We start from the raw sequence: 13,298 nt of genomic DNA on the forward strand, positions 1-13,298 counted from the left end.
TCCAAAATCAACAGTTGATCGGTGTCATACTGCTGCCTTCGACCACCCTTGTCACTTTCAATAAGACCATTAATTTTGTGTTGTCTACAATCTTACTAATTACTTCTTCAGCATGCACGCATAAATAAATAATTTAAGTCACAAACGGCAAGTGTTGCAAATGTACACCATTGATCACAAGCTTCCAAGAACAAAACAGATATCCATTATTACCCTTTCCCTCCTATTTGGAAGACAATTTGGATCCAGTTTTCCACCTTGCATTGGATCCCATGGGTTCGTATAGTTTGGGCCAGCATACCACGTATGCCAATGATAAAGTCCTCATCAATGAATTTCTTCACCTGTGGCCAAATATTGCAAATTCCCCTTCCACCTCCCCCCCCCCCCCCCCCCCCATCCCCCACCCCCGATAATATGCCCATTCTGGTCCTCCACCATCTTCTCCACAAGGCCAACCAGAACTGGAGGAAGAACACCTAATCTTCTGTCTTGACAGTATTTAACCATACAGCCTCAACTTTGAATTCAACAGTTTTCAAGTCTCTTTACAAACACAACGCATCGCAGATCCAATCCTCCAACTCGCCACCACCTACGTGAACTGAGCGACGTTATACTGCCCACCACCCATTCTACGCAGCCGTTCCACCATTCCTACTGAGCTAACACCATCACCTTATACCTCCCTCCATCTATTGCCATCCCAACTGCATTTCCTCCAGCCTCACCGCCTCCACAGTTGAAATGTCGCACACCCCTTCCCTCTTCACAGTCCTGACGAAGGAGGCTGCCTGAAATCGACTTTCCTCCTCCTCGGATGCTGCGTGACATTCTGTGTTTTTCCCAGCAACACATTTCATTTATTATTATGTATTTGTTTGTGAAATATACAACCATAGCACGATGTAAAAGGCATCTTGCAATAAAGAGGGTACAATGGTTTTCCTTACTTGTTTGTATCCAGACGCCCTGAAACTGTGAGATATGGAGGCAGAGAAAGGAAACGCTCATGACGAGATTTACCGAATGAAATTATCAAATGGAACTTGCATGTTAGAAAATGCAGGACAAAGGTTGCTGTTCTTGTGTGCACCATGGTTCTTTAAATGGTTAGAAATCAGAATGATATGACAAACTGTCTTCGCTCTTCTTTTTCACAGTACCATCCGCTCTATCGGGAGTCTGTACAGTATCTCTTCAACTCTGAAGCAATAATGTGGTTCACCGAAACTGCAGATAATATCAATATTGGAACACAATCTTTTTGTTGGCCTTTTTGGCAAATATCATTGGATGACGACAAATGTCAAAGTCGAGTCAATTTTATATTGACATACACAAAGGGAACAAAATGAAACAATGAGACTTGCGGCCACTCACGTGCTAAGCTTCAAATGAAATATATAATAATTGAGCTAACAGTTTTGTTTTCTGAGAAAAAGCACATCAGTGTAATCAGGGTAAATTCCACCATGAAATGAATGCAGCCAGTATACTGCTTCTGGACGAATTATCCGTTTTTGCAACATGTTTTATTCTATTCATTAAAAGTTGACAATTCATTAATGAAATGGATTTTAAACACTTGCACAAGCAATGATATTACAGAGATATCTACGTTAAGTATATTATATGAATATATCGCTGCCGGCCTGACGGATGACAAGCTGATTCCGAATCAGTAAAAGCACCATGCAGCAGCGATAGATATAACAAAGGCTAAACAGTGCAATGTGGAACAAAAGTAGAAACAAACTGACAATAGTTTGAATGACTGAATAAGGACAATTGTAGCTTCATTAAACATTCTTATATTAACACTTTCTGCATGGAGTTTTAAGAAATGCTCCATTTCAAGTGGGACAGTGTTTGATGTGCCTATGAAGAGTTGATGCTGCAATATAAGCGGCAGTACACGTTGAATTACCTCATTTCCACATTTTAAATATTTTTTCGAATAGACTCAGTGGATATTTCAACCAACTCTGCAACTCAGCTCTTATTTTACTCTGTGTTCCTGCATAAATAAAAGGGTTTATGCAGGAACTCAATAATTGAAGCATGTATCCGCATTGTTGAAGAATAAAGATGGGATCATTTTCATCTGAACCTGAGGAATATGTGACATTCGCTATTCGGACATAGAGGATCATTACAACAAATACCAAATAGAGCACAATGAAACTGCCCGAGATGGCAAAAAGTAAAACAATGGACTTCCTTCGCTTCTCCATCTCTGGGTCACCATGATTCTCTCCATTCCTCTGGGACCGCAGCCTCCTGCGAGATGCATTGGCTGCAAGAATGTGTCTGACGGTTAATGCATTGAGAAGCAAAATCAGGATGAATGGGAGACAAGGTGTTAAAATTGATCGAATCCAGTCGTATGCAGCCCATGCCAAGGATATATAGTATATTGACTTTACAGCACAGAACCAGGGTAGATTGTTAATAATGTATACAGGTTCATACATAAAATATTTGGCGATATTTTTTCCACAAGACAGTGCTGACACAATTCCTATTACCCATGCTGCCATCTTCTCAGTGCAATATTTAATTTTCAGCTTCTGGCAACAAATGGCAACAAAACGATCAAAGGTGAAAGCCACAGTTAACCAGACAGAACTGTCAATGGCTGCAAAATTTACAGCTGCACGAAAACTGCAAATGGGTGTGATAGAGAGGAAGGTGAATGGGAAATAAAGTCCAGCGATCCTATTTAATATCACAATCGTGACTAAAACCAGGAGATCAGTCGCCGCCATAGACATTAGATAATAAGTTATACATCCTGAGAGACCGCATCTTCTTCGCAATAGTATGATAATTATTGCCAAGTTAGCTGTAACAGAAATAAGGAGCAAGACAAGGGTTTTACTGTTTTCACTCTTTGTTTTACAGGACATTATATGGTTTCCAATGCTTAAAGACATGATCTGATTTGTGAAACAATGTATTATTTGAGGGACAATTCATAATGCTTCTATACAAGAATTTGTGGAGAACATAAATAATTGTCAGCAAAATAACAAAATAATCAGTTTTATGAGACTGACCTGAGAACAGCATGCGTTCAAAAAATGCTAGACATAGAATTCAAGATGGCAGCCTCACATTCACATGAAAAGTTTCTCACAACCAATGAAAAACAGAGGATATGCGAACATAAGATAAAGGATCAAGCATAGGTTACCGAGCATTTTAAAACTATTCAAACACCAAGTAAAGTTGCAGTCCATCTGATTTTAACTGCAACTTTACATTCTGGATTTGTGGTGCTGGAAGAGCACAGCACTTCTGGCAGCATCCGAGGAGCAGTAAGATCGAAGTTTCGGCAAAAGCCCTTCATCAGGAATAAAGGCAGAGTGCCTGAAGGGTGGAGAGATAAGTGCGAAGGGGGTGGGGGTGGGGAGAAAGAAGCATAGAGTACAGTAGGTGAGTGGGGGAGAGGATGAAGGTGATAGGTCAAGGACGAGGGTGTGGGGGATAGGTGGAAAAGAAGATAGGCAGGTAGGACAAATCATGGGGACAGTACTGAGCTGGAAGTTTGGAACTAGGGCGAGGTGGGGGAAGGGGAAATGAGGAAACTGTTGAAGTCCACATTGATGCCCTGGGGTTAAAGTGTTCCAAGGCAGTGGGAGTCAGTGGGTTTGTAACAAATGTCATTGTCAAGTCGGTCGTCATTAATGGAGATGGAGAGGTCCAGGAAGGGGAGTAAGGTATCAGAGATGGTCCAGGTAAATTTAAGGTCAGGGTGGAATGTGTTGGTGAAGTTGTTGAATTGCTCAACCTCCTCGCGGGTGCACGAAGTGGCGCCAATGCAGTCATCAAAATAGCGGAGGAAAAGGGGGGGAGTGGTGTCGGTGAAACTACGGAAGATCGACTGTTCTACGTAGCCAACAAAGAGACAGGCATAGCTGGGGCCCATGCGTGTGCCCATGGATACGCCTTTGGTCTGGAGGAAGTGGGAGGATTCGAATGAGAAATTGTTAAGGATGAGGTCCAGTTCAGCCAAACGAATGAGAGTGTTGGTGGAAGGGTCCTGTTGGCAAAGTCAGGAGAGGAAAAAACGGAGGGCTTGGAGGCCCTGGTCTTGGCGGATGGTGGTGTAGAGGGATTCGATATCCATGGTGGGGGCCGGGGAAACAGAAGTCTTGGAGGAGGTGGAGGGCGTGGGTGGTGTCTCGAAAGTATGTGGGGAGTTCCTGGGTTGGGGGATAGGACAGTTTCGAGGTAGGTAGAAATGAGTTCAATCGGGCAGGAGCATGGTGATACAATGGGTCGGCCAGGGTAGTCAGGCTTGTGGATCTTGGAAAGGAGATAGAACCGGGCAGTGCGGGGTTCCCGGACTATGAGGCTGGAAGCTATGGTTGGGAGATCTCCTGAGGTGATGAGGTTCTTTCTGGTCTGGGAGATGATGGTTTAGTGATGGGGTGGAGCTATGTTCGAGGGGCCGGTAGGAAGAGGTATCCTCGAGTTGGTGTTTAAGTTCAGCAGTGAAGAATTCGGTGCATCAGACTACCACTGCGTCCCCTTTGTCTGCTGGCTTGATGGTAAGATCGGAATTGGAGCAGAGGGATTGGAGGGCTGCGCATTGTGAGGGTGAGAGGTTGGAGTGGGGGAAGGTGGTAGACAGGGTGAGGCGGTTAATGGCCCAGCGGCAGTTGGAAATGAAGAGGTCGAGGCCAGGTAATAGGCCAGCGCGAGGTGTCCAGGTGGATGCAGTGTGTTGGAGGTGGGCGAAGGGGTCCTCGGAAGGTGGGCGGGAGGCGGCAGAAGAAGTGTTCGATGTCACTGCGTGTATTAAATTCATTAATGGGGATGAAGATGAGTCATTTGCTGAGGACTGATGGTTCGTTGTCAGTGAGGGGGAGGTCTGAAGGGATGATGAAAACTCGACAGGGGTGGGACCTGGGATCTGGTGTGGGTGGGGAGTTGAGAATGGGCCAGAGCCGGTAACTGGAGTGAGAGTGATGGTGGGGGGAATGGGGGTGCAGTCATGAGCAGGGGTGGTGTTCCCCACAGGGTTCTCGGGGCCAGGAATGGTGACAGTGGGATCTGTGGGGGGCGTGTCAGCAGAATGCAGGTGAGTGGCGTTGATGGGGGCGGAATTGACGGCAGATGTGGCAGTAGGGGTGGCGGAAGTCACTGAGCGTGTGACATGAGCGATGGTGTGAGGGGCGGAAGTGATTTCACGTGTGATGCATGAGGAATTGTGAGGGGCGGAAGTGGCTGTGGGAGTGGCCATGATGGGGCGGAAATGACATCATGGGGGTGGCAGCTGCACCAGTCGCATGGCTAATGCCGTCCGAGCAGTTCCAGAGGCCGGGCGAGTCTTATGGAATGTTTGAGGAGCGCTGATTATGGAGGTGGGTAGATAAAAGTTTGTTGTACTTCCAGTTTTTGATATTTGAGGTGGAGTTGAAATACCGTTTGTTGAGAGTATAACTTCTCCTGAGCAAGTAGTACAGAGTGGGTCCTTTGCAATTCTGAGAGAGTGTGGCCCTCAGTTGAGGCAGGGCTGACTGTCAAGAGGTTAGTCGCCGGCGCATTGCTGCAAGCGTGGAGCAGAGGACCTTGAAGGAGAACCGTTGTTGGTGTTTTTGAATCAGTAGTCTGTAATGTTTGTCCTGTTCGGGTGCGAACTCTGTTAGTTTAAAGGTGTTCCGGAGTCCGTGTGAGATGAGTTGGTTACGGAGGCAGGCACTGAGGAAGGAAATGTGGCTCTGGTAGCGAGTTTGTTTCAGGGCATGGTGGAAGAGCTTCAGGGCAGAGGAAGTGACCTGGGAGTTGCAGTGGGAGAGGGACTCCCTGAGATTCTTGTAGAGAGAGGAGGAAAACTTCTTCAAGACAGGCATTCTTGCAAGAGGATTCGCAGTAGGGTTAAATCAACTAGGTAAAAACAATGACTGCAGATGCTGGAAACCAGATTCTGGATTAGTGGCGCTGGAAGAGTACAGCAGTTCAGGCAGCATCCGAGGTGCAGTAAAATCGATGTTTTGGGCAAAAGCCCTTCATCAGGAGTAAAGGCAGAGAGCCTGAAGGGTGGAGAGATAAGCTAGAGGAAGGTGGGGGGTGGGGAGAAAATAGCATAGAGTACAATAGGTGAGTGGGGGAGGGGATGAAGGTGATAGGTCAGGGAGGAGAGTGGAGTGGATAGGTGGAAAAGAAGATTTGCAGGTAGGACAAAACGTGGGGAGAGTGCTGAGCTGGAAGTTTAGAACTAGGGTGTGGTGGGGGAAGGGAAAATGAGGAAACTGTTGAAGTCCACATTGATGCCCTGGGTTGAAGTGTTCCGAGGCAGAAAATGAGGCGTTCTTCCTCCAGGCGTGTGGTGGTGAGGGAGCGGCGGTAAAGGAGGCCCAGGACCTCCATGTCCTCGGCAGATTGGGAGGGGGAGTTGAAATGTTGGGCCACATGACGGCGTGTTTGATTGGTGCAGGTGTGCCGGTGATGTTCCCTATTGCGCTCTGCTAGGCGGCATCCAGTCTCCCAAATGTAGAGGAGACCGCATCGGGTGCAACTGATAAAATAAATGATATTGGTGAATGTGAAGGTAAGACTTTGATGGATGTAGAAGGCTCCTTTAGTGCCTTGGATGAAGGTGATGGAGGAGGTGTGGGCGCAGGTTTTGCAATTCCTGCGGTAGCAGGGGAACGTGCCAGGATGGGAGGGTGGGTTGTAGGGGAGCCTGGACCTGACCAGATAGTCCCGGAAGGAATGGTCTTTGCCGAAGGCGGGAAGAGGTAAGGAGGGAAATATATCCCTGGTGATGGGGTCTATTTGGAGGTGGCGGAAATGTCGTCGGATGATTTGGTTTATGTGAAGGTTGATAAGGTGGAAGGTGAGCACCAGGGGCGTTTGTTCTTGTTACGGTTGCAGGGGTGGCATCTGAGGGCAGAGGTGCTGGATGTGGACGAGATGCGTTGGAGGGCATCTTTAACCACATGGTAAGGGAAATTGTGGTCTCTAAAGAAGGAGAAGGTGTGTTCTGTGGTAGAACTGGTCCTCCTGGGAGCAGATACGGCGGAGTTGGAGTAATTGGGAATAAGGGATGGTAGTTTTGCAAGAGGTAGGGTGGGAAGAGGTGAAATCCGGGTAGCTGCGGAAGTCGGTGGGTTTGTAAGAGAAGTCGGTCGTCATTAATGGAGATGGAGAGGTCCAGGAAGGGGAAGGAGGTGTCAGAGATGGTCCAGGTAAGTCTAAGGTCAGGGTGGAATGTGTTGGTGAAGTTGATGAATTGCTCAACCTCCTCGCGGGAGCGCGAGGTTGCGCCAATGCAGTCATCAATGTAGCAGAGGAAGAGGTGGGAGTAGTGTCGGTGTAATTATGGATGATCGGCTGTTCTACGAAGCCAACAACCATTCCCGGCCCTCAGAACCCTGAGGGAAACACCACTCCTGCTCATGACCCCAACCCCATTGCCCCCACCATCACACCCACTCCAGTTACCGGCTCCGCCCCCACTCCCAGCTCCACACCCACACCAGATGCCAGCTCCCAGCCTGCCGAGTTTTCACCATCCCTCCAGACCTCCCCCTCATTGCGGACGAACGATCAGTCCTCAGCAAAGGATTCACATTCATCCCCCTCCGTCCACGGATCAATGAAATTAATACACGCAGTGACGTCGAACACTTCTTCCGCCGCCTCCGCCTCCGAGCTTACTTTCACAATCAGGACTCCTGCCCACTTTCCCAGGACCCCTTCGCCGACCTCCCACACACTTCATCCACGTGGATACCCCGCGCTGGCCTATTACCTGGCCTCGACCTCTTTATTTCCAACTGTCGCCGGGAGATTAACTGCCTCAACCTGTCTACCATCCTCCCCCACTCCAACCTCTCACCCTCACAACGCGCAGCCCTCCAATCCCTCTGCTCCAATTCCGACCTCACCGTCAAGCCAGCAGATAAAGGGGGCGCAGTGGTAGTCTAGCGCACTGACTTCTTCACTGCTGAAGCCAAATGCCAAATCGAGGACACATCTTCCTACTGCCCCCTCGACCATGACCACACCGCCATCACCAAATCATCATCTCCCAGACCATACAGAACCTCATCACCTCAGGAGGTCTCCCACCCACAGTTTCCAATCTCACAGTCCGGGATCCCCGCACTGCTCGGTTTACCTCCTTCCCAAGATCCACAAGCCTGAGTACCCTGGTCGACCCATTGTCTCAGCAAGTTCCTGCCCCACTGACCTTACTTCTACCTACCTCGACACTGTCCTACACACCCATTCCAGCAACTCCCACATACGTTCGAGACACCACCCACGCCCTCCACCTCCTCCAAGGCTTCCATTTCGCCAGCCCCCAAAGCCTCATCTTCACCACGGATATCCAATCCCTCTACACCTCCATCCGCCATGACCAGGACTTCCCAGCCCTCCGTTTCTCCCTCTCCCGACGTCCCAACAATACCCTTCCACGGACACTCTCATTCGTTTAGTTGAACTGGTCTTCACCCTTAACAATTTTTCCTTCGAAAACTCCCACTTCCTCCAGACCAAAGTGGTAGCCATGGGCACACGTATGCCTGTCTCTTTGTTGGCTACGCAGAACAGTCGATCTTCCGTAATTTTACCGTCACCACCGCTTCCTCCGCTACATTTATGTCTGCACTGGCGCCACCTCGTGCTCCCACAAGCAATTCATCAACTTCGCCAGCACATTCCATCCTGACGTTAAATTTACCTGGACCATCTCTGTCACCTCCCTCCCCTTCCTGGACCTCTCCATCTCCATTAATGACGACCGACTTAACACTGACATTTTTTACAAACCCACCGATTCCCACAGCTACCTGGATTACACCTCTTCCCACCCTACCTCTTGCAAAAATGCCATCCCGGATTCCCAATTCCTCTGCCTCTGACTTATCTGCTCTCAGGAGGACCAGTTCTACCACAGAGAACACCAGATGGCCTCTTTCTTTAGGACCACAATTTCCCTTTCCACGTGGTTATAGATGCCCTCCAACGCATCTCGTCCACATCCCGCACCTCCACCCTCAGATCCCACCCCTCCAACGGTAACAAGGATAGAACACCCCTGGTGCTCACCTTCCACCCTACCAACCTTCGCATAAACCAAATCATCCGCCGACAATTCCGCCACCTCCAAATAGACCCCACAACCAGAGAGATATATCCCTCCCCACCCCTTCCCACCTTCCGCAAAGACCGTTCCCTCCGTGACTACCTGGTTAGGTCCACGCCCCCCTACAACACACCCTCCCATCCTGGCACCTTCCCCTGCCTCCGCAGGAATTGCAAAACCTGCGCCGACACCTCCTCCCTCACCTCCATCCAAGGCCTTAAAGGAGACTTCCACATCCATCAAATATTTACCTGCACATCCACTAATACCATTTTTTTTTAGATTAGATTACTTACAGTGTGGAAACAGGCCCTTCGGCCCAACAAGTCCACACCGAACGGCCGAAGCGCTCCCACCCATACCCATTCCCATTCCCCGACTTTTATCCCTGCATCTAACACTACAGGCAATTTAGCGTGGCCAATTCACCTAACCTGCACATTTCTGGACTGTGGGAGGAACCCGCAGCACCCGAAGGAAACCCACGCAGACACGGGGAGAATGTGCAAACTCCAAACAGTCAGTCACCTGAGGATTTATTGTATCCGTTGCTCCCGGTGCGGTCTCCTTTACATTGGGGAGACTGGATGCCTACTAGAAGAGCGCTTTATGGAACAACTCCGGACACCCGCACCAATCAACCACACCGCCCTTGGCACAACATTTCAACTCCCCCTCCCACTCTCTCGAGGACATTGAGTTCCTGGGCCTCCTTCATTGCCGCTCCCTCACCACCAGACGCCTGGAGGAAGAACGCCTCATCTTCTTCCTGGGAACACTTCAACCCCAGGGCATCAATGTGGCCTTCAACAGTTTCCTCATTTCCCCTTCCCCCACCTCACCCTAGTTCCAAACTTCCAGCTCAGCACTGTCCCCATGATTTGTCCGACCTGCCTATCTTCTTTTCCACCTATCCACTCCACTCTCCTCCCTGACCTATCACCTTCATCTCCTCCCCACTCACGTATTGTACTCTATGCTACTTTCTCCCCACCCCCACCCTCCTCGAGCTTACCTCTCCACCCTTCAGGCTCTCTGCCTTTATTCCTGATGAAGGGCTTTTGCCCGAAACGTCGATTTTACTGCTCCTCGGATGCTGACTGAACTGCTGTGCTTTTCCATCACCACTAATCCAGAATCTGGTTTCCAGCATCTGCAGTCATTGTTTTTTCCAGCAACTTTACATGCCCGCGTCTACCTAATTTCCTTATATACTCTGCATCAATAGGCTGTTTACACCAGGAACTGCGAAGACTCGCAATGATCTGCAGGAAATGACAACCACTGCATATCTGTCTTAATCACGCACTCTGGCGACACAGTGGCTCACAGTCGGCACTGCAGCCTCACAGTACTTAGACGAGCGCGCTCAATTCCTGCCGAATGCAACAGTCTATGTGGAGTTTGTACATTCTCCTTGCGTCTGCACGGACACCTTCCGGGTGCTCCAATTTACTCATACAATCCAAAGATGTGCATGCTAGGTGAAGTGGTCATGCGAAATTATTCATAGTGTTAGTTGCCTTAGTTAAGGGAACGGATCCGGGTAGGTTTCTCTTCAGTGGGTTGGTGAGGACTTGTTGGGCCGAAGAGCCTGTTTCCATACAATAGGGATTCTAACCACTCCGTTATTTTTTGAGTTATGCCTCCGAATTACAGTTTCTCCAAATGCAGTCAACTGTATAATCATAGTTGAGTTCTTTCCACATCCACCCAGACAAATCCATGCAGGAATCTACTTATTTTAATCATGTCACTGCTGACTTTACCAACTTTCACTGATACGTGCCAGACTATCTACTGTTTCCGAATAGGTCAACCCACTTATTCGTCGTACTGGAAAATTCTGAAATAACCTTTCCATGAGGGAATAACTCATACATTTCGCGAAATAGTGCCAGTAAACTGGAAATATCGATAGTTGAAATTGGGTCTTGAATATATTCTTAAATGGATAAAATATTATACTCGGTAAATGCAAGGAAGATCTCCATTAATAGATGTGGTTTCTCCCTGTAAGGGAGAAAAGAATGTTAGAAAACGTGATAACTGCCAATGGAAAAATAGAGAATTGATAGGTCTGAGCAACGAATCATGCACTACAAAAATAAACACACTGGTCTACCTGAAACTCCGACAGCAGCAAAGACTACGTAAGAAATGGCAAATAGCAGACCTCTTAGTACCTCATGCATTTCGAACAGATGTTCTGCAGCGATTCAGAAATAGAGTGGAAAATTCTCAATTTATGTGCGATCCAGACTCCTGAGATTTAATTACATGTCTGATCTTTGAAATAACACGCAATTATTCAAAAAGAAAACAAATTAGTGCAGCTGATAATTGGTTTACTCGTGATATTTCAACCTGGTCTGATGAAAATAAGAAACGTTACTGTGATGCTGATTCAGTCTCATGGACATTTTTGAAAAATAGAATCCCAATGCTGTGGAATCTGACCACACGCTGAGTCGGTGGCAAATACAGCTGTTTCCAAGCGCTATCGACCTGGATTGAATTCCAGCCTCTGGCGACTGCATTTATGGAATTTGCACATTTTCCCCTTGCCTGCATGGGTTTCCTCTGTTTGCTCTGGTTTTGTCGCAAAGTCCAAAGATGTGAAGTTTAGGTGGATTGAGCATACTAAATTGTCTATTATGTTCAGGGAAGTGTCGGCTAGTCGCTTTAGCCAGTGGTAGATATATGTTCGTAGGGGAAATGATCTTGGTGGGATACTTTTCGGAGTGTCAATGCCGACTTGTTGAGCCAAATAGCCTGATTCCACACTGCAGGGATTCTATGAAAGAAGTCGATGAGACCAGATAAGGAACACAGTATATTTTTCGTAAAGAACAATAGGAAGTTTCAGTGTACGGCTAGGATAACTTTTCTAGGTGTCCATTTTCCTGGTAACGCATTGCCAAATTCTTTGCTAACGCAAAGTAAGATATACAACCTTTGAACACATCCACGTTATTAATTTGGCCTCATAGCATTTTCCGCAAACTTCTCTTCATGCTACTTAAATTTAGTTTGGCTAGTTACCTCGTCTATAATTACCTTCAATGCAGGTAGATTCAGTTGCATCAGGGCAATTTTATTCATTAGGCAGAGATGTAGTTCTCCAAAAGTAACAAACGTTCAAGCATCCAGTTCAGCAATGGTAAATTCAGCGTATACTTGAAAATGAGAACAGACAGAACTGTGCTGGACAGGAACATTAAGATAATTCACATTCAGATTTTACACGTGATATGCGTTTATTCAGTCCAGTTCGGCGAAACTGTGCTGACTAGTTTATGACAATGCAGTTAGACATATTTCACAAAACATATGGATGACTCAGTGATAGTTAGCATGGGTGTGCAGAGGCAAAGTCTTTCCACAGAATTGTGGCTGCGAATTTTGAGTAATCGTCGAAAGTGCTTGATGGGTAGTTCAGTAAACTTTGTCATATTGTCGCTTCAATGTCTCTAATGTCTCTGACTCTGCTACCAACGCTGACAGTGCATTCCATGCACTCACCACTTTCTGCATAAAGAATTCATATCTGAAATCTCCCCTGTACATTTCTCTAATCAGCTGAAAATTATGACCCCTCGTGACAGTCATTTCTACTCTGGGGAAACGTTTCTGGCTATTTACTCTATCTGTGCCTCTCATTGCCTTGGGAATCTCTATCGAGTCCCTTCTCTTCTTTCCAGTGCGAAAATCCTGAGCTCGCTCCATACCTTTTCAAGAGGCAAGCCCTCCAGTCCAGGCACCATCCTGGATTTGAGGAGTCGAGACATCTCGAGAGTAGTGCCAAACTTGGTAATTGTAGACCAATGACCCTTACTTCGGTTGCGGGTAAAGTGCTGAAAAATGTTATAAGATATATGTTTTATAATCATGCAGAAAGGAATACGTTGATTAGGGATAACCCATACGGTTTTGAGAAGGGGAGGTCGTGACTCGGAAACCTTACTGAGTTCTTAGTGAAGGTGACCAAACATATGGATGAGGGTAAAGTAGTTGACGTGGTGTATATGCATTTCTGTAGGGCGTGCAACAAGGTTCCACTCAGTAGGCGACTGCACAAAATACGGAGGCTTGGGATTGATGGCGATTTAGCGGTTTGGAGCAGAACTTGTCAATCTGAAAGAAGACAGAGTGTGTTGGTTGATGGGATAATTCATCCTGGAAGTTA

At 47.3% G+C, this 13,298-nt stretch overlaps 1 protein-coding gene across 1 annotated transcript; it reads right to left on the bottom strand.

Annotated features, from left to right (window-relative positions):
- Positions 1–1,931: 1,931 nt before the first annotated feature.
- Positions 1,932–11,304, bottom strand: LOC148138127 (putative G protein-coupled receptor 139). The gene is made up of 2 exons (XM_087981912.1): positions 11,235–11,304; positions 1,932–2,848 (listed from the first exon to the last, which is right to left on the bottom strand). Exons 1-2 carry the CDS (start codon positions 11,302–11,304, stop codon positions 1,932–1,934), a joined length of 987 nt encoding a protein of 328 aa, XP_087838038.1.
- Between the last annotated feature and the right edge of the window lie 1,994 nt (positions 11,305–13,298).

This window comes from Chiloscyllium plagiosum, unplaced genomic scaffold, assembly GCF_037043375.1.
Source record: "Chiloscyllium plagiosum isolate Xiang-an unplaced genomic scaffold, Cpla_swu_hap1 HiC_scaffold_41, whole genome shotgun sequence".
Classification (NCBI taxonomy): Eukaryota; Metazoa; Chordata; class Chondrichthyes; order Orectolobiformes; family Hemiscylliidae; genus Chiloscyllium; species Chiloscyllium plagiosum.

Bases quoted from the DNA above. Each gene is read 5' to 3' on its own strand.
- LOC148138127 (XM_087981912.1), bottom strand. From the start codon at position 11,304: ATGCATGAGGTACTAAGAGGTCTGCTATTTGCCATTTCTTACGTAGTC. The intron at 2,849-11,234 runs GTAGACCAGTGT...TTTCTGTTACAG, and splicing joins TGCTGCTGTCGGAGTTTCAG to CTAACTTGGCAATAATTATC.